General features: G+C 40.8%; 7 protein-coding genes across 10 annotated transcripts; 4 read left to right on the top strand and 3 right to left on the bottom strand.

Moving 5' to 3' along the window:
* The first annotated feature begins 407 nt into the window (after nt 1-407).
* seta (SET nuclear proto-oncogene a) lies at nt 408-4,105 on the top strand. The gene is made up of 8 exons (XM_079467059.1): nt 408-855; nt 1,696-1,753; nt 1,938-2,080; nt 2,179-2,282; nt 2,365-2,478; nt 2,592-2,762; nt 2,982-3,101; nt 3,355-4,105. The coding sequence occupies exons 1-8, from the start codon at nt 783-785 to the stop codon at nt 3,376-3,378; spliced, it is 807 nt and encodes a 268-aa protein (XP_079323185.1). The 5' UTR covers nt 408-782; the 3' UTR covers nt 3,379-4,105.
* LOC306900260 (uncharacterized protein) lies at nt 3,901-5,733 on the bottom strand. The gene is made up of 2 exons (XM_079467060.1): nt 5,021-5,733; nt 3,901-4,411 (listed from the first exon to the last, which is right to left on the bottom strand). Exons 1-2 carry the CDS (start codon nt 5,370-5,372, stop codon nt 4,257-4,259), a joined length of 507 nt encoding a protein of 168 aa, XP_079323186.1. The 5' UTR covers nt 5,373-5,733; the 3' UTR covers nt 3,901-4,256.
* An 81-nt stretch (nt 5,734-5,814) lies between these two features.
* On the bottom strand, nt 5,815-11,103 carry gle1 (GLE1 RNA export mediator). The gene is made up of 16 exons (XM_079466862.1): nt 10,769-11,103; nt 10,377-10,616; nt 9,900-10,064; nt 9,642-9,790; nt 9,317-9,377; nt 8,904-9,158; nt 8,516-8,744; nt 8,317-8,426; nt 8,160-8,229; nt 7,936-8,078; nt 7,481-7,671; nt 6,981-7,110; nt 6,793-6,897; nt 6,617-6,699; nt 6,336-6,399; nt 5,815-6,241 (listed from the first exon to the last, which is right to left on the bottom strand). The coding sequence occupies exons 1-16, from the start codon at nt 10,865-10,867 to the stop codon at nt 6,173-6,175; spliced, it is 2,163 nt and encodes a 720-aa protein (XP_079322988.1). The 5' UTR covers nt 10,868-11,103; the 3' UTR covers nt 5,815-6,172.
* Nucleotides 10,972-12,743, top strand: cUnh22orf39 (chromosome Un C22orf39 homolog). The gene is made up of 3 exons (XM_079466864.1): nt 10,972-11,255; nt 11,911-12,078; nt 12,194-12,743. The coding sequence occupies exons 1-3, from the start codon at nt 11,235-11,237 to the stop codon at nt 12,323-12,325; spliced, it is 321 nt and encodes a 106-aa protein (XP_079322990.1). The 5' UTR covers nt 10,972-11,234; the 3' UTR covers nt 12,326-12,743.
* Nucleotides 12,414-14,243, bottom strand: mrpl40 (mitochondrial ribosomal protein L40). The gene is made up of 4 exons (XM_079466863.1): nt 14,078-14,243; nt 13,904-13,981; nt 13,361-13,516; nt 12,414-13,194 (listed from the first exon to the last, which is right to left on the bottom strand). Exons 1-4 carry the CDS (start codon nt 14,131-14,133, stop codon nt 12,885-12,887), a joined length of 600 nt encoding a protein of 199 aa, XP_079322989.1. The 5' UTR covers nt 14,134-14,243; the 3' UTR covers nt 12,414-12,884.
* Nucleotides 14,244-14,246: 3 nt separating this feature from the next.
* Nucleotides 14,247-17,611, top strand: acaa2 (acetyl-CoA acyltransferase 2). Its single transcript, XM_079466865.1, has 10 exons — nt 14,247-14,515; nt 14,936-15,102; nt 15,432-15,560; nt 15,644-15,760; nt 15,953-16,100; nt 16,183-16,358; nt 16,498-16,627; nt 16,738-16,808; nt 16,897-17,051; nt 17,220-17,611. Exons 1-10 carry the CDS (start codon nt 14,500-14,502, stop codon nt 17,302-17,304), a joined length of 1,194 nt encoding a protein of 397 aa, XP_079322991.1. The 5' UTR covers nt 14,247-14,499; the 3' UTR covers nt 17,305-17,611.
* A 1,154-nt stretch (nt 17,612-18,765) lies between these two features.
* Nucleotides 18,766-21,217, top strand: rpl6 (ribosomal protein L6). 4 transcript variants are annotated; one of them, XM_079468493.1, is made up of 7 exons: nt 18,766-18,838; nt 19,458-19,607; nt 19,770-19,868; nt 19,965-20,108; nt 20,648-20,696; nt 20,776-20,960; nt 21,039-21,217. In XM_079468493.1, exons 2-7 carry the CDS (start codon nt 19,458-19,460, stop codon nt 21,189-21,191), a joined length of 780 nt encoding a protein of 259 aa, XP_079324619.1. In that variant the 5' UTR covers nt 18,766-18,838; the 3' UTR covers nt 21,192-21,217. The 4 variants fall into 4 exon arrangements, with proteins under 4 accessions (XP_079324619.1, XP_079324620.1, XP_079324621.1 ...); XM_079468494.1 differs by having other exon boundaries at nt 18,831-18,923; XM_079468495.1 differs by lacking the exon at nt 18,766-18,838 and adding an exon at nt 18,847-19,041.
* Nucleotides 21,218-22,579: the final 1,362 nt, after the last annotated feature.

Raw genomic sequence — 22,579 nt, forward strand, 5'->3', positions numbered from 1 at the left:
CCCCTTTGGTGGATTTAGTTATTCTAGGTGTTATCAAAAGAGTTTTGAGATCTTAGAGAGCGTGATGGGTTGTAGTGTGATAGAAGCTCTGTTAGGTAGGTAGGGGCTAAACCCTTGAAGGGTTTATAAGTGATTAAAAGAACCTTAAAGTCAATCAATCTAAAACGTATTTTCTATGTCGGGTCAAAGGCAGAGCTGGAGCATCACCCATTTTCCCTTTTTGTCATTTTAGTAATAGTTTTCCTTCACAAGATTTGTTACTATGCTACAACAAACAGCATTTATTAACTAACGTTGTAAAGAATTGTCAATAAAAAAAATCTAATTCAAGTCTGCACAGTTTAAACGTGGTTAAAAAGTAAAGTTTAAATAAGTCCTTTTATTATGTATGTTGTCTACACCATTTTACTTTCATTAGGGGACATATCCCGCCCTTTCTGTAGCGGCTCCACGCCCCGCCCCGCATCCTCGGCACCGCCCAATCAGAACGCAGCACCGGGGGCGAGCTTCGAGCGCGGCGGGTTGTTCTGGAAGGGGCGGAGTTCATTTTTCGAGCATGCGGGGCGCGTTCTGTCCGAAAGAGAGCGCGTGAGAATCTGCGTTCGTTAAGTTTGTGTGCGTGGAGGAGCGCGAGCTTGCTAACTTCCTTCTGTTCTGCTCCTAAATACAAGAAAATCTCCAGAAATTTCCTTCCGGGAGAACACGACCTCCTTCTGCCTCGAGGAGCCTGCGACCCACATCCCTCCATATCACTGAAAGCTCTCGTCGTGATCAGTGGAATCATGTCTGCCTCAGCGGCTAAAGTCAGTAAAAAGGAACTGAACTCGAACCACGACGGAGCGGACGAGACCTCGGGTAAGCGACGACGAACGGCGGCCATTTTCACTTTGTTTTTCTAACACTTTCGCTTTATAACGTCGTTGTATGTAGGCGCGCGCCTAGTTTGTGTCGACGGCGGAGCGGTTATGACTGGATGTTCACGAACGAGCGGAGGCCATGTTTGATTCCTGGCCGTCCGCGCCACAAAGCCCCATTATAACAAGATCGGGAGCCGTTGCGTTTCAAACGGCGTCGCGCGGGAGTTTATTTGTCGTCCGCGATCGGGCAGCTCGCTGCGGGGACGCCTGTGAATAAAGGAGCGTGAAACGCGCTGAGCGGAAGCCGCCGCCGCGCGAGGCTTTATTGTTGTGCTTTAGCTTAGCAGAGCCGCGTCTCCGCCATGATGTAGCGCGTGCTAACTGAATTGCGCTTGAAATGACGAACGATGAAGAAAACGTCCGCCGACGCGACGCTGTGCACGCTTGGTACGAACGAGCGCTTTGGGATCGCGGCGGTTAACAGGTGCAGCGCGAGGTCGCGGAACGAAACGTGATTGTGTGCACATTTAAACCACGCGGCATCCGCGCGGCTCGGTCTGATCTCGGTGCATCAGATTGCGTTCACCTCACAGAATCGCACTTTACTTTAGAAATCACGCACGATCGATCAGTTCGTTAGCTAGCCTATCGATTAATGCTTCTGTAAGTGCTACGTATGTTATGTCGCGAGAAAAATGCACGTACGCGAGAAAACGTGAAATTTGAGGTATTATGGGGAAAAGAGTCCCGATTTATTTACACCGGTGTATTGTTATTGTTTTGATCAGAAGAATTGCTTTGCATCTAACTGTTTGTTTATTTTTCGTTTCGATTTTAGAAAAAGAGCAACAAGAAGCCATCGAGCACATTGATGAAGTACAGAATGAAATTGACAGGTATGAATGCCGTTGAATCCATTGTTTTTCATCAAGTCTAGAGAGTTGTGTAATATCCAACTTAGAAAACTAATTTCACGTTTTTGAATAATAATGTTCAGTATCACATCTGGACATTTACTGGAAAGGTAGTTACAATGCGTGTGAAGAACAAACTGGAAACGTTTTCCTTGATTATATCCAGATTAAACGAGCAAGCCAGCGAAGAAATTCTCAAAGTCGAACAGAAATACAACAAACTCCGCCAGCCGTTCTTTCAGAAGAGATCGGAACTCATCGCCAAAATACCAAACTTCTGGGTCACAACATTTGTCAACCACCCGCAAGGTGAGATCACGTTCAAACCATTAGATTTTGTCTATTATTCATCTCTCATTCATTTATTGTGATGTTTTTATGAATGCGCTTGTTTATTTATTGTGTAGTCTCAGCTCTTCTCGGCGAGGAGGATGAGGAAGCGCTGCATTATCTGACCAGAGTAGAGGTCACGGAGTTTGAAGACATTAAATCAGGCTACAGAATAGATTTTGTAAGGACTTATGATATTCATTTTGTTTCCGTGGCTTGAAGCTCTACAGTTCTCAAAACTCAGTCTGTTTCTTTTTTTTTAGTATTTCGATGAAAACATGTATTTTGAGAACAAAGTCCTCTCCAAAGAAATTCACCTGAATGAAAGCGGAGACCCCACCTCAAAATCAACCGAGATCAAATGGAAGCCAGGAAAGGTTTGTGTGATGTTTGTCATTAATTCAAGTGTTCTTTCTTGTGTTTTGATCGTGTGACTTGTTTTCTCTCGTACTGTTCTGGGTTCTTATTTGAAACTTTGCCTCCTTTAAAGGACCTCACAAGCCGGTCAAGTCAGACACAGAGTAAAGCTGGCAAGAAGAGACAACACGAAGAACCAGAGAGTTTCTTCACCTGGTTTTCAGATCATGCAGATTCAGGGGCGGACGAGTTGGGAGAAGTTATCAAAGACGACATCTGGCCAAATCCTCTACAATATTACTTGGTGAGGCCTGAACTCTTGTCTGGAAATTTCCACATACAAAACTGCAGCATCTGTCATTTTGTCGAGATTATGGTCATGTGTTGTAAACTTTGCATTATTTTGTTTTAATAGAGTTTCCACTCATTTAAATTATGTGGTTGGATAATTCTTCCTTTTAAAGCCGCTGAATGGAAATTCTGTTACTGATTTGCATTTAAACCATATCTGGTATCCAAACAGGTCCCAGACATGGAGGATGAGGAAGGAGAGGGTGAGGATGAGGAGGAAGATGAGGAAGGGCTGGATGATATTGATGAAGAGGGTGAAGATGACGGAGAGGAAGAGGATGATGATGGAGAGGTATGTGATTGCTTTATTTAATGACACACAACACTGAGCTGTCAAACATCAGTGTTTGTTCTCTGATTGAACAAATTTCAAACTTTTGGTCGAATCTTAAAATGTCTTAATTTTATGTATGTTTGTTTTCTATTATATACGTTAAAAGATAATAATTAGATCATTTGTTGGTAAAGTGTTGTATTTTTATTTACATATTTAAGTGCCCATGACCGCTGGGTCAAACGCTCATTTGATTTTCGTTCTGTTCCAGGATGATGAAGGTGAGGATGACTAAAGCTGGAATGCAGGAAAATGATCATCCAAGTCCCAAGCTTCTTTGGCTTTTCTTTGGGGAGCAGGATGCTTCCTCAGATTGTTTTTTGGTTTTGAGCTCCATCTATTCCTCTGTCCTGAACTTGCCATAACGAAGTTCCCCGAACAGACTCTGACTGCAAAATCCTGCCGACGTGGCATTTACCATCTCAATTCCCAATGCATTTAGAGGTTAAAAGCAAAACACTGTAGTATCGGCAGCAGCCATCTGGTGTAGACTTGCGAATAGTTTTCTTTTGTTTTTTTTATAAATATATGTATGTACAAATATGTATAATTTTCTTCCTGGTAAAGTTTTGAGTGGTTAATTGAACAGAAGCCAATGGTGCGCAGTGATCCGTTAGCTCTAGCACTCTCCGGGTTTCATTACTTAATCCTTCATGGTTAAATCAGCAGGTAGAAATCTGTCGTGTTATCCCTGTTACCTCTTGTACCCATATCTGTTCAGGAGGGCCGAGGAAAGAGTGGTTATGTTGACACCATTGAGGTTTTGATTTTTATCTCGTCTTGTTTTACAGACATCAACCAGATTTGAAATGACATTTTTGATAAAGAAAATAAAATTCTCAAAAAACCGTAGCCTCTAACCATGCTTGTACATTTTGACCTCACTGCATGTATGATCATAAAATTTAAACCGTTTAGTTTTTTGTTTGTGTAATAAAACACCATGTTTGGGATTCATCCAGTGGCAAAGAAAAGGCTGTTTTTTCTTTCCTTAGTTTCTCTTACACAACCTAAAGGGGTATATATATACCTTCTGTCAGAACACCACCAGTCTTTCTACTTGCATTAGATAATTCTCATAAAAATAACTTTATTAAAAAGCATAAAGTATGGTCAACTTCTGAAAGATTTGGGTGTCATCAGCAGTGTGGATGCAAAGTGTTCCTGCAGTAACCTGTCGGCTATGAGCGCCACAAACGTCTGTCCGGAACCCTCGAACTCTTCCCGGGTCACCATGTTGGGCCAGTCGCTCGGCTGAAATGCCCAACCTTCACAGAGAAACTACAGCATTATAACGTGTATGAAGGACACATTGTAGTAATGTAGTGTTCGGGTCTAATGCAAGTTAAGATGGTGTTCTCATCTAACATCCCACCAACAACACATTACCCTCAACAACCATTGTGGCTTCTATCAAAACGAATTCCCATTATGACCATGACATTTTCCATCATAAATTTGGTTTTTCCAACAGGTTAGTATATTTATTTAGGTAATCCTTCATGAAAATGACCACGGTTTTATTATAGTGACTATGGCCATATAGTGAAGGGTCCATTTGTGGCTACTATGGTTTTACTATAAAACATCATTGTTAAACTGTGCCACACATGTAAAGAAACCCTGTATTGTACTATTATAAACTGTGGTGTAGTAGAATGTCATATAATATAATAGTATAACTACTGCAGTGCACTATACTCAAGTACTCTGCTGTAATACCTATGCAATAAATCAAGTTTAGAGTATAAACACAAAACAGGGTCAATGCATTGCACCACAGTTTACTGTACTACCTACTCACTCATTTTCCCAAAGGAATGTTATTAAATCACATCTCTGATTTGATCACATTAAACAGACTACTGGACACCCACCCAGGTGTGTTTTGCACCGCGGGCAGGTGGCGGCCGTCCACGAGAAACCGGGATACCAGGTGAAGTGGCTGTCAGCCGGCCAGTGCTTCAGAACATCCGCTTGCTTAAAAGTAACGACCTCAAACCGAAAGCCTTGCGGATTCTCGAAGAGCTGAACGGACACCCGCTTCCCGCCGATCACCGTGTCGTTCCGGTGCGAGAGCGCCAGACGGCTGGGCACGAATCTCACGTCCGCGTCTTCCGCCACCTCGTGCCCGCATGACCGGCAGAGCAGCAACCCCGAGCAGGCGACACCGATCCGAAACCACTCGCAAAGCAGCGCAAAGACCCACGAAAACTTCGTGAAATGCATCGCGAAGAGTCCCGCGCGCCACTCAGCAGCCGAAGCAACAATAGCGATTCGATTACACGCGCTGCGCAAATCGATTGGTTTATTAGATTGAAGTACCGCGAGAGCGAACGAGAACACAGCGAAACGAATGGCTCGCGCGAGACTTTGATGTCAAGCGTGGTTCACTCTGCGCAGCCGCGCCATTTAGAGTCTAAAACCGCTCATGTTGCGCGCTTCTTTCATTTGAAACAACAGCCCGAATGTTTTGAATTAACACGTGTTTGCTTCCAATTAATTCAGCGTAAAGATCACATTTCCAAACGGTTACAGCTCGAAACATTCACAAACATGAGTGGCTGGTTATAGAAACCAAAACAGCGACTCCGCCCCCTACAGGCCGGATGAAGAAGAGCGTTGACCGGAAGCTATTATTTTGAATTTGAAAACACGAGATCAGAGAAGTAAACGTCTGTTTGGCACTTGGCGTGCTTGTTTAATCTTTATACAGTACAATACAATACAACTATACATAATGTGGCATACTTCATCTTTGTGCAATGATTTTCACGACCTTGAGACGGGATGGATACAGTGGTTACATGAAAGACATATTAAAAACACTAGATCGTATTTCTTTAAATGCTAGCGATGATAAAATAAAATAAAACTCAGCGTATGGTGAAAAGACATTCCAATAAATTAATCCTACAGATGAGAAAAACGCGTCAACTCTCATGCACGCACACATTGGCCAGCAGCAAGGATTAGGCTTCGTGTAGCACAGACACATTGTCGCATGTGATTGGTTGATATCACAAGGGTCAGGACCTCCAGAAGCCATGATCCAACTGGCCATTGGGTGGAGAAATCTGCTTGGTTCTTAAAGAATTCTGAGTAAGAAAATGAACAAGCATTGAGTACCAAACTGCTCAGTTTTAAGATCTAGAATGCATCCACTGATGCTTCAAATGTAAGGATGCCCACCTCTAGAAACTGCTTGAGCCTGGTTACAGAGCCCATCTGACCGGACTTGGTGATTGCTTCAATTCTGAGGAAAAGATTTGCTTTAGTTTTGGACATGCACACCTGTGATTTACATGGTTCAAAGTCTCATATGTGACCACACAATCTTCATCTGATGCTAAACGTCTGAGATTCTGCATACAAGTCTATATTAGGTTTAATTATTATGATGTGACTTACTAACACCACGGTTCAAGTTTTTATCCAATTTGTATATACATACATGCATTGCACATAAATACCTTGGAAAGTATTCCTCCTTGATGAGCAATAACAGCTTCCAGAACTGGTTTCGATATTGCCTCATTAGAGCATTTCCACAAACCTCCACAGGTAAAAAGATTTGAAAGACACATTTTTATAAAGCAAAAACAGGTTGAAAACCTCATAACCAAGTTACTTGCAGAAGGGAATTTACCTCCAGGAAGTCAAAGAGCATTGTCGCCGTGACATCAGCAACCGGCTCCATATTAAGAATCTGTGCCAGCCAGCGCCAGCCATGATTCAACCCATGCGGATGAGGCTGTTGAACCACCACAGAAGATATTAATTGCAGGCGAAAATCAATCGTGTTAAACAAAAGAACGTGTTTTAAATGCCACACACCCCTTGTTTGTTACTATTAGGCCATCTCGACTGGATTAGTGCTGCATAGAGACGAATCATTCCTGACATTCTCTTCAAAAAACTATCCTGCTCTTCCACTTTAGAATCTTCCACACGATATCCAAGGATCCTGTTGGGCAAATTACATTTCAAATACTTCAACTAAATTCAACGATTATAGTATTAAAGTGCATTTTAAGATGGATTGAGGGCAGATCAAGATATTAATGAAATAAATTAACTGAATGAAATAAAATACATTTCTGTTGAAGCATTTTTAGAAGTTAAACTATTCAAGATTAACACAGCATGGCCAAAGTTATCCGTCTGATGTGTGTACACAGACAAACAATAACAATATCAGCACGTGACATCACATCCTGTGTTTAAGGGCTCTCATTAATAGAAATGTTTTTTGCCACAAACGACAGATTTGTTTTCTCGTTCATACTTGAGTAGACTGATCAGATGTCAGGTAAACAAGCTTTGCCAGCTCTCACCTCCGGTGTTCCTCCACAGACATGCCCTCTTTCATGGGTGGATAGTATGGAACAGAATACGGACACATCTTATGCAGGTGAGCGAGTATGAGCTCTCCTACTTTAGGATGAAGTTCCCACACGCCCGACGCCACGACAGCGATGGGAAATGCTGCTAAATGATTGGATGCCACCTCCTCCTCTCCTTGTTTCTGCAAATGCATGGTTTATTTATTATCTTAAACTCATCAAGTCGTAAACCTCAATTTCAATTCTCAGAGTTATTTTTCCATATTTCAGCTTAACAATATTATTAAATCAGTAGCGTGATAATAACATGCTCACTAACTAGACTGGGAACAATTTCTGAGTGTCTGCTAAACTAATGCACACCAATAAGATTTCAGATTAAATTATTTTCAAGATCATAAGAATCCAGAGAAACAAATTCAGTGCGTGAAGCATCAAATTCATACCACAAACTTTTCTGCCAGTTTATAGTTGATGAACTCTTGCCCACAACGATGATTGGATGCACACACTGCCTTTCCACCGGACGTCACCGCGCGTCCTGACAGGAGCTTGTCAATCTTCTCAAAGATCTCCTTCAGCTGAGAGCCTGAACACACACACCGGGTTTTTTCCACATCGCACACACATACACTGTGTGCTGCTGCTGACACGTGTCACTTTGTCTCACCTGATGTTGATCCGATCTGGCTCACAGGTATCGTTGCAGCCTTCTGAAGATCCATTTTTAATTTCTTCGTCTGCACACATTCATAACACAAAACCCCTTAATACATGTTAAGACTCTCTGAACACCTCGTTGAACACAGTGCTGGCAGACGTCTTACCTGCTTGTCTTTACTGTTCAGCTCTTCAAAAGACTGAGCACACTGTTTTGCAAAGTCCTGCAGCCCGATGTACCATAATAAAGTGCTGTCGTCTGCTCTCATCTGCAGACCTGAGAGGAGATAAAAAGCGTTTGTTCATAGAGGTTTGAAACAAAATGCATCAGGAGCACATGATCTCATGCAAGAGTTTTTTTCTCACCCTCGCGTTTGGTCTTCTCTTTAGCAGACAGCGCAGCGGTCTTCTTCTTCTGCTCCTCCTGTTGGGCTTCCAGCTCAGCTTGCTTCTTCCTCTTCTCGTCTTCCTCATCTTCCTTCCTCTTCCTCTCAGCATCCTGCGCCTTCTCGTAATGCAGAGCTTCGACCAGTGTCTTCATGGCCTGCAGAGCTTGCTCTGCCACCGCCATGTCCACCACGCTGGGAAACTCACCCTGAACAACAAATGCAAGTCTGCTCTTCATCTTCACAACGATACAATCAAGCAATAAGCAGAATTGCAAAAATAAAGACTTTTCTTTTTATTTATATTGAAAACATTTTAGTTTTTCAAATATTCCCTATAAATAGTCTGAAGTGTTAGTGTCACGCACCTCCGTGGTGGTCCGCACCACCTCTGACACCTGTGAGCAGAGCTGGTTACCACCGGTGATGTAGGAGGCGTGGTTAGGGATAGGACCTGTCTCTGTGGCCGGAGCCGGTTGTAATTTCTGGTTGAGCTGTAGCACTTTTTCTTGAATGTCATTGAGCGTTCTAAGTCTCTCTCTGCCCTCTGTCTGCCTCTGACGCTCAAGCTCCGCCTCCCGCAGACGCTGCTGCTCCGCCTCACGCAGACGCAGGTTCAGAATCTGTGAGAGAGCAGATGCAGGTCACTTAATGCTTTCAGAAGACCTGAGGTCTACTTTTTTAATGTTTTGTGGACATTATGCCACAAATAGCAATGAAAGAGCTTAACTTGTGTTGAACCCGGAACATCACTTAATATGAAAGTGATCCAAACGCTCACCTTCATTCTGTGTCTATGTTCCTCTTGCAGTTTCTCATGACGGCCAAGACTCTCCTGGGTCCTTTAAATGGGACACAGAGACTCTTCACGTTATTCAAAAGCGTCACCACCATAATCACAAATCAGGGTTAGACATTAAGCCAGCTAATGGAGCGAAAATGCCACCAAAGGTAACTGAATTGTTACAGATATTAAAAATATATTACAAACATCAATTTAATCAAACAATTATATTATTAATATTTAATCAATGTTTAATTATCTGCCAGTGACAGAACCAAGGGTTTAATTCCCATGAGCGAGCAAGAGGTCAGAGGTCGCCTACTCTTTCTCCATCATGTCCCTCATGCTTTGAAACTCCTGCCTCTGCTTGAGCGCCATCAACTCATCAAAACGCTTCAGCTGCTCAGACCCTCGGCTGGCCACTGTAGCCACAAGATGCTCCTGCTGTTCCTGCCTGAGACTGAGCTCAGCCTGAGATGCAGACAAACAGAGAGACTGTGTCTTAATGTTGTTTATAGTTCTAAACACAGAACTTTCACATCATGTCTAATGGTCATGTTAATTGTTGAGAGTGAAGCACCTTTGCTCTGGCTCGGTGTTTCTCTTCACACAAGCGGATGCAGCCCGCCATCTGTGTGGCTCTTGGCGACAGGACTGAGATCGCTGGAGTGGAGCTGACGCTAACTGCAGAACTGACACCCACGGCATGAACATCTTCGATTTCTTCTTGTGAACCCTCTTTGTCCTGACATAAGAATCAAAACAGACCATTTTCCATTTGCAGTGCCAGCCAAATATGATCCGTCTCAATTAGTCAGAAATTCGACACATGTCTGTTAATATTGGATTACATAATAACACTCCTGTATGAAAGTAATAAATAGTTTTTATTACACTATTTATATGTTATTGTTGCTATTCTATAAGTTGTACATTTTGTCCTGTGACACCTCCAATGAATCTGGTTGTGATCCTGGTATACAAAATAAGTGCGAACTATTTACTTTCATATTTCCTGGTCAGATATGAGATGCATGTAAAGAAATTCTAATGTAACCTCTTCTTCCTCCTCTGCAAGGACGGAGGCTGCTGGCGGAGAGGTGGGAGATGAGATCGGCCTGGGGCTGATGGGAACAGAACCGCAGATAGCAATATCTTCAGAAAAAGATGGACTTGTATCGCGAACAGAGGAAACCAGAGAGCAGGTTTTCAGTCGGGGTCGAGGACTCAGTTTCTTAAGAATCTGTCCTGATAGAGGCGACAGACTTGAGATCTCAATAAAGCCTGAGAGGACATCCTGAAATAAATCAACACAACACGTGAATGCAGAGATGCAGCCTTTATTATTCACTTATTTGTATTTTTGTTAGCAATAAATACAACCAATATTATACAAAATACTGGGAATATTATTAAAATTGACAATCTTGTTAAAACAGCAGGTCTGACCTCTTCCTTCTCCAGCCAGTCTGAGCTGTATTTCAGTTTTCCCTTCGGAGAGTTTTTCAAAGCATCTAAAGTTTCCCATCGCATGTTTTCAGACGGCATTATGGCGACATAAAGATGAAATTAATTTCTCTGATCATACGAATAAATGTTGAACTACACACACACCCCAGCACATCCGCAAGCCGCCGGTGTGTATTTCCGCTTCCGCCTGACCAGATTACAAAATAAAAGTGCGGAGGACAAATATTAGATATTAGACGCGTTTGACTCGACCACACCTCACGAGTATCAGACTAAAATACTGTTAACACACACACACGTTTAAACCTAAAGCCCATATGATTGAATGCTAGCTTCATATTTATAATACACGGAATGCCAATGTCCGTGTGATGTTGTTTAATGACGACAGTAGATGGCAGTGAAGGCGCTGCTGTAATGCATCAGAAGAAGAAGAGCGGTCGGTATGGAAGGGTCACACTGGAGGGTACATTTAAAATAATCTCTCTTTTAACTGTATAAAATACCTGCACTTCTTTTTGCTTTTACCCCAAAATATTGTAGTTACTGCATATAAGTTGGTTAAGAGACATAACGGTCGAAAAGCTGTCGGATCCTGACGTCACTTGGAGATGTGTTCATGTGTGGTCACGATCTCAATAGACGCTCATAATCTGAACAGAAATAAACACGTATTTTGTGGCAGGATATTATTTGAACGTTTTTGGATTACAAACTTAAAAAAATATTGTAGCATACTATAGTATTTATAGTGATTTAAAGCTTTACTATGATAAATATTAAAGCGTACTACTGTTTTGTCACGTGCTCTTTTTATATTGTATATGAATATGGTAATAGTTCAATTCTATGGTATTGATATTTAGTCCCTATGGAAGTCCCTTTGAATATTAACCATAGATTATTCAAGTAAATAAAACTCTTTGTAGTAAAACCATGGTTAATACAAATGATAATGAATATGCCAAACAAACACAATTACTTGACTTTTACTATGATACTTTATATATGTTATGTGTGTCATAATTCCTCCGCTTATGGGTTTATCTGTTGAGTGGTTTAATTCAGTCATTATGCAATCCTTCATTCTAAGGATTTTTTTTGCATTTGTTTTGAAACAGCCGCCACGTGAATGTGATGTCTACTTGAGTGAATTCAAGCACTGCAGGAGTCTATGGAACAGATTTCACGAGTACTACACATACGGAAAAGCTCCAGACTGTCGGCAGTGGAAAGAGGATTATAACTCCTGTAAAGAGTGGGAAAAGAACCACAGCTCACATTTTAAGGTCTGGCCAGGGACTGTCTAGTTATACAGCAAAAGAGAGTTAAAATAAAATGTTAAATGACCAAGCACATGCTATTAATTGTCTTTGAAGGATCTGTTTGTGTTTTCTTCTTCAGGAATCTCTTCAGGAGAGTGAGAGGAAGCGTCTGGCTGAAGAGAGAAAGTTCTCTCCTGTCTGGGAGCTTCGTCAGACTCCTCCAGCCGACTGGCACCTGCCACTCAACCAGGGCAAACCACAAGACTCTTAAACACACACACAGTGCAGATCACAAAAGACTGTTGATTATTGTGTTGTATACAATAAATCCATGAAGAAATAAATGAATCTGCAGTTCTGAACTCTGAACATTTTATGACACTCTTTTACAAAAAAATTAGATAGCGTTTGTCATTGTCAAAACCCTACTTGTCCTTTAAATCTCTGTAGTAGCATTATGAATTGATATATCAAGGTTTTGTTGGTTCTATTTTGTATGAGAATGTTAAGATAATAACATAAAATGATAAATGTTTAGCCTTTTATTGTTTTCACAGACCTTATTTATTACTTAACAGAAATCGTCAAAGTGAATCTGTAAATAGATGCGGTATCTTGTGACCCAAAGAAAAAACACCACATTGATATTTGTGAAAAAAAACAGTTTGATTTATTAAATAACAGATATGACCCAACTGTGTCGGTTGTCTGTCCCATAAATATTCTCTTGTAAAATGAAATTATGAAACACTTGAAGAATAAGTAGAGTTGTTGTTCATTATATTGATGTGGGTTTTTCCAAAAAGCCCAGTCCATACACGAAACGCCCCTCACTGGGTGTATACTCGTGTAATGTCATTGTATTTTCCATCTGGAGCCTCGTAGTTTGGAATTGGTGGTGTGTAGCAGGGACCCTGATGCTGGAACGGGAATAAATCAGTATCGGGTCTTATTGCTGCTTTGTAAAGGTCTTCTGATTCTATCTTGAGCTCTTCCAGCGCCTGTCTCTGGGCCTCCAGCGCCTCCTTAATTTCAGCCATCTCAGCCTGGTGCTGCGAGTACTTGTATCTGGACCAGTGTTTCAGAAGAAGGGCTCTACGCTCGCTCTCTTCAAATGAAAGTTTGGGAACCTCTCGCACCCTGAAACACAAAGAACTGAGATGATTAATAGCTCATTACTTTTCCTTTTTTTCCAGAGATAATAAACAAGCCGTCCAATTGTTCTAAGCAGGAAAAAACTAGTGAACTTTTTAAAATCCAGGGTTAAAAAAGTCGTTTAGTAAAGTGAAAAAAGCTCTGTTTCTACCTGGTCTCATCAAAGCACTTGGCAGTAGTGATGAAGTCTTCAATGGGAATCAGCTCTGGTGGAACTCTCTCTAACTTTTTCAGCTTCTTTTTCAGACGCTCTTTCAGCATTAGTTCCCGTCGTGGGTCGATCTTCTTCTTCTTCTTGGGCTCTGCTCTATTGAGTACATAGCAAATAGTTTCTTAAAGAACACGCGACCTATCTGCAACGCTTGCAAAATAATATTCAAAGATCAAATAAAAAGATATAATTTTTGCCAAAACACCACACACTAGAACTGCAGTTATCATATGAGTAATGTATGATTCTGAGATCTTCGTGCAGTGTAAAATACTTTCACAATCATTTTACTTTATCAATCATTTTACAACAGTGTTGGCAAACTGTTTTAATGTAGAATTAAAAACTAGTTCAGTGTATTATTAATAACTTAAACAAAAAACATGCAGCTAGCATCTGATGCCATCACTGTACTCTGGTTATACTTTTCTGCGAGGCAATTAACTAGTAATGTTTGCAGGGTAACGTGAAATGCGTCCAAACCTTAAAGGCACAGAGGTTTTCAGAGAGAGAATAGATGTGAACCAGTGACTGTGCCGAACAGACACCACAGGACTGCAACTGTAAGAGAATTCAGTCATTGAAACTGTGACCTCTGCGAGAAACACATGTACATTCTTACGTTACATGCACGTGAATTTAAAATCATTTACATACCATGATGTTTGACTCGATACGACCCGGCTCAATGCACGACACACAGTCCCAGACATATTTATAAAAACAACGATTTAACAAACATCAGCGATGTGAAATGATTCTCTCACAACAGCTTCCGGTGGCCAATGTGTGTGAATCTGTAGGTCAGAAATAACTGTCGTCTGTTTGCACACACGCACTTTCCACATATATTGCTTCCCCCCATTTTCCGATGTCAATTTAATAAAATACATTATCTTTATTAAAGTTATAATTATTAACGAACGTGTATTGTGTAACTTTTTTATTTGAGAAAGACGAGTGTCGAAAGTTGTGATTTGAATGTTGAGCTGTAAGTGAAGTGGGTGAAAGTTCACAGTGTCTTCAGTCAGTCAGTCAGTCAGTCGAGTTAAACGATCGATATTAAATTCTACATCACAATGTCTCTCCTCAGAGGTAAATTAACTTTTAAACTTTATCTTTAAATATATTTATAAAACTGCCCGCACGCTTTGTTTATCTTCGTTTCAAATCGTCTGCTCTTGAAATTCAATGTCAAACTTTTGTTGTGTATTGTGTTGTTTTCTTTTCTTTTATTAATTGAGTTTATTGCTGTTTTATGTTGCAGTTTCCCTGCAAGTAAATATATCCACGAGTTGCACAGTTAGACGGCCAACAAAATCTTAAACTACATTAGCATAAATCCTCAACAACCACATTCATATAGAAACAAACACTAAAACTACAATCACTGGAACAACTCCAGCTTCAATCCATGAAAATTGACCACTGACAAAAGTAGTGTAAAGGTGATGTCATCGACACACATTATATAATCGTGTGTATAGTATGTTTTATAGATGTCTGTGTGTTCAGGTGTGTTTATAGTCTCTGCTAAGAGGACCCCGTTTGGCACATATGGAGGTGTTCTGAAGGACCACAGCGCTACAGATCTCGCTGAACATGCTGCTAAAGCCGCTCTTGCCGCAGGGAATGTGGCCCCGGAGCTGGTCAACAGTGTCATTATGGGAAATGTTATGCAGGTGAGAGATTGACCGACACCTCTGAACTTCACAAGCTTTAGGGGAAGGTCACAGAATAAGTCATTTAAGAGACAGCGCTGTCTCCATATCGGGTTTACATTTTATATACACCTTCATACCTCTTAGCCCTAAGGTGATACCTAATATTACATTTCAACTCTGCACTATTTTATACATATTGTACAATGCAAAGGTTGAAAAACACTAATGTCAGAGATAAATAAAAAAGGACAATCCATATGGTCGCTGTTATCGTTTGTCATTAATAGCATGATGAAGAAAGTCATTGAGTCATTTTTGTGAACGTGTGTTTTTTTTCATTCATTCAGAGCTCTGCAGATGCCCCCTACATCGCACGTCACGTGGGTCTGCGGGCCGGCGTACCGATTCCAGTACCAGCTCTGACTGTAAACCGCCTCTGTGGGTCAGGCTTTCAGTCAATAATCAATGGCGCACAGGCAAGTGCCAGATTAAACGGAAACAGACAATCATTTCTACATGTGAGTTATGAGTTGTTTATCAGTTGTGTGGTGTTGTGTAGGAGATCTGCCTAAAAGAGTCAGAGGTCGTGCTGTGTGGAGGGTCGGAGAGCATGAGTCAAGCCCCTTACGCCGTCCGGAACATCCGCTTCGGTACCAAGTTTGGAGTTGACTTGAAGGTAATATCATGCACACTGTCTAGTGCGATGTCATATTTACAAATATATATATATATATGTATATTTCAAGTTCTGATCTTAAATAGTTCATGCGCTCTGATTACTTATCATGTACGACTCTATAAAGTCTTGAAGCTGATTATTGAGGATGAATTCTGATTGGGAAACATGACGTGAGTGTTTGTGAATTAGCTGGAGGACACGCTGTGGGCAGGTCTGACAGATCTACACATTAAGATACCAATGGGCATCACGGCAGAAAACCTGGCAGAGAAATACCAGATCACACGCGAGAACTGTGACCAGTACGCCTATCAGACACAGCAGAAGTGGAAAGCGGGTGAGTGTGTCGACCTCACGCTGCACATCAGTACATCGCACCCGCACTGACACACACCTCTGTCTCCCTCGCTCTACTGCAGCTCAAGACGCTGGCGTTTACAACGCTGAGATTGCACCCATCGATGTTAAAGCCAAGAAAGGAAAAGTGGCCATGACACAAGACGAACACCCCCGTCCACAGACCACACTGGAGCAGATGGCAAAACTGCCCCCCGTCTTCAAGAAAGGGGGAACGGTCACTGCTGCCAATGCTTCAGTGGGTATAACAGTTACAGAATTTGAACTTTATAGAGAAAACATGATATTGAGAGATTTGAGTTTGAACACTAAAAACTGTGTTCAAACTCTGATATTGAGAGTATTTTGTAGTTTGTTAACATCCCTTCCTCCCACAGGGCGTATCCGATGGGGCTGCTGCTGTGGTCATAGCCAGTGAGGACGCTCTTAAAGCACACAACCTCACACCATTGGCTAGAATTGTGTCGTATCACATCTCGGGCTGTGATCCAAGCATCATGGGAATTGGTAAGCAGTCCATTCACCTGCTTAGGATTCAGTTCAAAGTTGGGAAAGTGTAATAGCTTTTCATTAAAGTCATTTATTTAACAATTACGTAATATTTTGCATGTACCTAGGACCTGTACCTGCCATCACAGAAGCGCTGAGGAAGGCCGGTCTTTCACTTAAAGACATGGACCTGGTGGAGGTAGATTCTTTATCATTAGAAGAACTTGATAGCTCCTGTTGTCTGTGAGAAGTGGGTGCTGATGCAGATCTGTTTCTCTGTCTGGCAGGTGAATGAAGCGTTTGCACCTCAGTATCTGGCAGTGGCGAAGGCTTTAGGGCTGGACCCTGAGAAGAGCAATGTTAACGGAGGCGCCATCGCTGTTGGACACCCACTCGGAGCCTCTGGGACAAGAATCACTGCACACCTCGTGCATGAGCTCAGGTATGGATTTCTCACAGTGTTACATATTTCTTCATTTAATAATTCATAATTCTTTGTACACATTCATGTTAATTCCCCACTTTCCACTGCAAAATTACCTTCAGCTCTGATACGTCATGAAACAATTTTTAATTAAATCATGTTATTCATTTTCACGTCTGCTCTTAGGAGGCGAGGTGGAAAGTATGCTGTGGGCTCAGCCTGCATTGGTGGAGGACAGGGCATCGCCATCATCCTGGAAAACACTCACTGAGAAGAACTAATACACAACTACTGAAGATACACAAACAAATCGAGCTTAAATCCACACCGTCCTTCCTAAAGAAAAAGAATGTTGTGAAACTGTATGTAAATGCTTTAAAGCATGACTTGAGAAAATGATGGAAAATACTGTCTGTATGTTCGGATGTTAACACAGTAATGTGCCTTGCTGTTCTTTGGTCGCTGGGTATCAGAATGTGAAATATTCACTCCATTGTCTACAACACATACTCCATATTATGGTCTTTTGTATAGAATCATGTCTAAATAAAATGTGGGCTTGACATCAGATTTACGAACCAGAGCTTTGGCTGTTCTTATCAATATGTACATTGTAGAATACTCAGTTCTGTAATATTCCATTATTTCTCCAGGAGGCCGCATAATTTCATATTTTGTGGGTATGTTTTTATAAAGAACAGCTGGTTTTAGCTGTATTGAACCCTGAATGATTGAGCTAAGAGCACTGTACAAAGAAGAGCAAAATAGTGTGAATTCTCCCCATGCACATATTGTTCACTTACAAAAATATATTATAATATATACATTGTATAACTAGTACCATGCATGTTTTGGAGTAAATGCAAAGAAAGAAATATATATAATAGTATATTAATATTTTTCATATATATAACTTGTGTATATATATGTATAATGTCTATTTATAAATTTGGGTTGAGTTGTTTTGATTAAGTAATGATAACCTAAGAATATATATATATATATATATACACACATATATATACATATATGTGACCCTGGACAACAAAACCAGTTTTATGGGTCAATATTTCGAAATTGAGATTTTTACATCAACTGAAAGGTGAATAGTTTATTCAGTATATAGTTTTATTGATATATGGGTTGTTAAGACGGGACAATATCTGGTGGAGATACAAGAGTGTAGGGAGTAAAGGGTGCAAAAAATCTAAATATTGAGAAAATCGCCTTTTCTTGTTAATCCGAGGCACTGTAGCAGACCATCCACTCACAAAAATAAAGTTTTTATATATTTTGGGTTGAAAATGTACAAAATATCTTTATGGAACATGATCTTTACTTAATATCCTAATGATTTTTGGCATAAAGAAAACCCTAGAATTTTGACCCACACAATGTATTTTTGGCTTTTACTAAAAATGTTCCCGTGCTACTTAAGACTGGTTTTGTGATCCAGGGTCACATATATATATTCTTAAATTATCATTATATTAAACAGCTAATATATATATACATATATGCTTTTATCATGCTTTTACTGGGGTTTTTTCGTGTTAGTTAAACCCCAGTAAAAGCATGATTTTGACATGCAAATTGCTATACAGAAATATAACTTCCGAACGCAGTTTAATTTAGTTTTCATTTATGTATTTAATTCGGGCGATTGGGAGCGCTGTCGGTCCCGCGTGAATTCAAAGGCGCGTGTACCTTTAAGACCGAAATGAAGGAAGTAGCGACGCGTGCGTAACACGTCATGCTATATATACGTCAAATGCCCGGATGTCGGTCTTTTTTTCTAGCTGAAGGTAATTGTGACTCCATGTCTGTTTTATCCAAACACAATCGGCACGAATCTGATGAAACTGCGCTTTGTATCTCATTCTCGATCATGTATTAACTCATTCTGATATATTCAGTGCCAGTATTTGTTAATATTTTTACTGTTCCTTGTGATTAAAGCGTTAGATTTTCCCGATCGTTTCGCGGCTAGGCCCGATACTGGATATATGTGAGGAGAAACTCGCGTCCGTGTGCATATTCGTCATAAAGACATTACACTCGCGACGTTGAAGCAGTTTATCGCTAAAATGACGTTAAAAAGCAGATAAACATGCTCGTATGGATGTGTTAGCATGTTAGCTGCGGTACGGCTAGTCACGTTGAGTTGCAGCAGCCTCATGCTACACAGTTTGTGATTGAATGCGTCATGTGTTAACTGTTCATTTAATGGCAAACTGTGTGTCTACATGTGTTTATGTAGATCGAGTGTGCTGGTGTAGTTCATGTACAGTAGTTATGATCAGGAGTGTCATATTAGTGAATTCATGTATAGATATTTGTGGATGGACACATTTATTAGTTAAATCTATAAAGTGTTATGCATATCTGTATGTGTTGTTTTTAACGCTTGTTTTAATATGTTAGATGGCTGAGGGCGACAAGAAAAAGGCTGCCCGTAAGCATCACGGGAGCCGTAACCCGGTCCTGGCCCGGGGCATCGGACGTTATTCTCGGTCGGCCATGTCCGCTCGCCGGGCGATGTATAAGAGGAAGACTAAAGCTCCTGTGACGAAGGTGAGCGTCTGGAGCACGGGAAGTGTGATTTAGTTTTTCACCCCAAGTTTCATAACTTTATACCACTTCATTATCACTTTTGAGAGTCTCATGACTCCATCTGAGATTCTCCGGCATTAGAATTGAAGCGTTTGTTCTGAAAAAATCTAACGGATATTTCAGATCGAGAAGAAACTCAAGGAAAAGAAGTCCCTAACTCTCACCAAGACTGTCGGTGGAGACAAAAATGGAGGCACCCGTGTCGTCAAACTGCGTAAAATGGTGAGTCGACCACAGACTCTGTGTCCCCACACTTGGATACGAACGGTGTTTGAGATGTAAAGTTTGCTAATCGTTTCGTCTGCTGTGTGTGTCCAGCCCCGTTATTACCCTGCAGAAGATGTGGCCCGTAAGCTGAGGAGTCACGGTGTCAAACCCTTCAGTCGACACACCAGGAGACTCCGCAAATCCATCACCCCTGGAACAGTGCTTATCATCCTGACCGGACGTCACCGTGGCAAGGTAAATAAATCTGGGCTCCGTATCAAAATTAACGGTCCATCTGGTGTCATTTTATGTTCGTTCAATGATTATGTAGATTTATGTTGTTGAATTTCACAAATGCACTTGCTCTGTGGGCGTGTCTAAATGTTGTTCAATCAAAAGCCACCTTTCTGGTCTGCAATAAATGGCTAAAAGGTTTATGGCTGTGACCTTGAACGAAACCCAAAAAAGGAAAGGGACACACTATTACGCGCTTGTACAATCTTCAGCATTTAAACACCCTGAGCTTTCAAAACAAGACCGCATTAGCATTCCTGTACACCGACGCACACCTGTACAGGTCCGTTCACCCACATGACGAATGAAACTCCTACATGCACTACTGACCAGCAAAACGCAGACGTGCGCACAATCCTCCCACACAAACACTTGTTAACTGTTTATCTACACGTTTATCCTGCAGAATTAGTTTCACAAAAGATTTGCGTTCTGGAGTTTCTTGTTCTGTGCGTTTGCCGCATTTCTGCTTTGAATTCTAATGGTGTCTTTTTTTACAGCGTGTGGTCTTCCTCAAGCAGCTGGGCACCGGTCTCCTCCTTGTAACTGGTAAGCCTGTTTTCTTCCTGGATGATGGTCTGGCCAGTGTCTGTTTGCTTCTTGCTCATTAGATCTGTTTCTCTCTCAGGTCCTCTGGCTCTCAACAGGGTTCCCCTGCGTAGAGCTCACCAGAAGTTCTGCATTGCTACCAACACCAAGGTGGACATCTCCGGACTGAAGGTCCCCAAGACGTTGACTGATTCTTACTTCAAGAAGAAGAAGCTCAGGAGGCCCAAGCACCAGGAGGGAGAGATCTTCGACACGGAAAAGGAGGTAAGTGATGGATTAATGGCAGATTAGTCTTTAAATTGTGTGTGAATGCGTTCCAACATGGTTGTCTTTGTTTTGCAGAAGTACCAGCTGACAGAAGAACGAAAGGAAGTTCAGAAAGCTGTGGACTCTCAGCTGCTTCCCATGATCAAGAAGGTTCCTCAGCTGCAAGGATACCTGCGATCCAAGTTCTGTCTGTCTAATGGAGTTTTCCCCCATAAACTGGTTTTCTAAGATGCAAATAAAATCTGTTGACTCGGTTCGCTCTTTCTGGGTTGTTTGTTTGAATTTGTGAGACTGAGGGGTAAACTATCTGTCAGGAGGGAAAAGTTTCCCCAAAAATTAGTTTAATATGCTATTTCCTTTCAAATTGAAGCTTATTAGCATTTAGATTTTTAAATCCTTTTAATCAAACGCTGGTAAAACAACAATTTTTATTGATTTGTTATAGTCTGTGATGTTACCAGGAAAGTAACACCACGGACAAATTAGCCTAAAACCAGACTTTTCTAAAATGTAGCCTGCCATCATGATTTCAAGATCAGGGGATGTTAGGAAATTCAAGTATTTATACAAAAAATTAATGAAATGTGTAAAATGACACCATAGACACTAATAAAGTGCGATACTTGAAATGTAGCTTTATGAAAATTATAAGAATGTACTGGTCATGCACCCCTCAGATCAACCGGCACATGCAATGACCTTTACACACAGGAAGTAGTCAAAAAAGGCGTCCCCATTTTCTTAAAGGGGCAACAGACATGAGTTTGGGGAGCACCAATTTTCCTTAATGTTACAAAATATGTATTTCATAAAGTTGTACATGTTAAGTTAAATCTATATTCACAATATAACCACTTTATTTGTGTTTAAAAATGTTATATTGTTGCAATTACATTCCATGATACCTCTCTGAGGTACTGGCCCGCTGGCTCTGAGAAGAAAGCTGCTCGCCGCTCCAAGCTTTGATCACTTTGAGAACTTTTCCTGCAAGCACCCTGAACTAGACAAGAGGAAAACTTATTTTCAATAACACCACACTATAACCTCAATATCATAAACACACAACAATAATGACAGTGGGGTAAAAAAAAGGAAACAAAAGAAAGCGGTCTGATCACAGTGAAGTTGTTTGATATGTTTATACCAGCTCTGTAATTCAGCACTATAAGTCACGTCACGTTTATTGTTTTTAAACAATAGCATATTGCTTTTAAGCCACAATAAAAACTATCAAATAGCCTATCATAACTTTCTATAAGCCCATAGCTGTATAGTTGAGACAGAAGGCAGAAAGACATAGGCCGCGGAAACAGGTCCTATAGAGGGTTCGTTTGTACGAACTTCAATCCACACCCGACTTTCTTGGTTTGCTTCTTATTTCGTTTAAATCGAGGAAATTGTTTGATTAAACATTGATTAAAATTAAGATACAATTTATCCAAAACGAAAGTCATTTTAAAGAAAGTCTTTCTAAATGTCTTTCTATGTCATATTGCGCCTCTTATAATGCTGTTCAGTGTTCACTTTTCATAACCAAAATAGATTAAATAAATAAAAAAACGATATTATAATATAGAACATATATATGAACCTCAATACGTTTTCTTTAATGGAAG

This window comes from Barbatula barbatula, assembly GCF_947034865.1.
Source record: "Barbatula barbatula genome assembly, chromosome: 11".
Classification (NCBI taxonomy): Eukaryota; Metazoa; Chordata; class Actinopteri; order Cypriniformes; family Nemacheilidae; genus Barbatula; species Barbatula barbatula.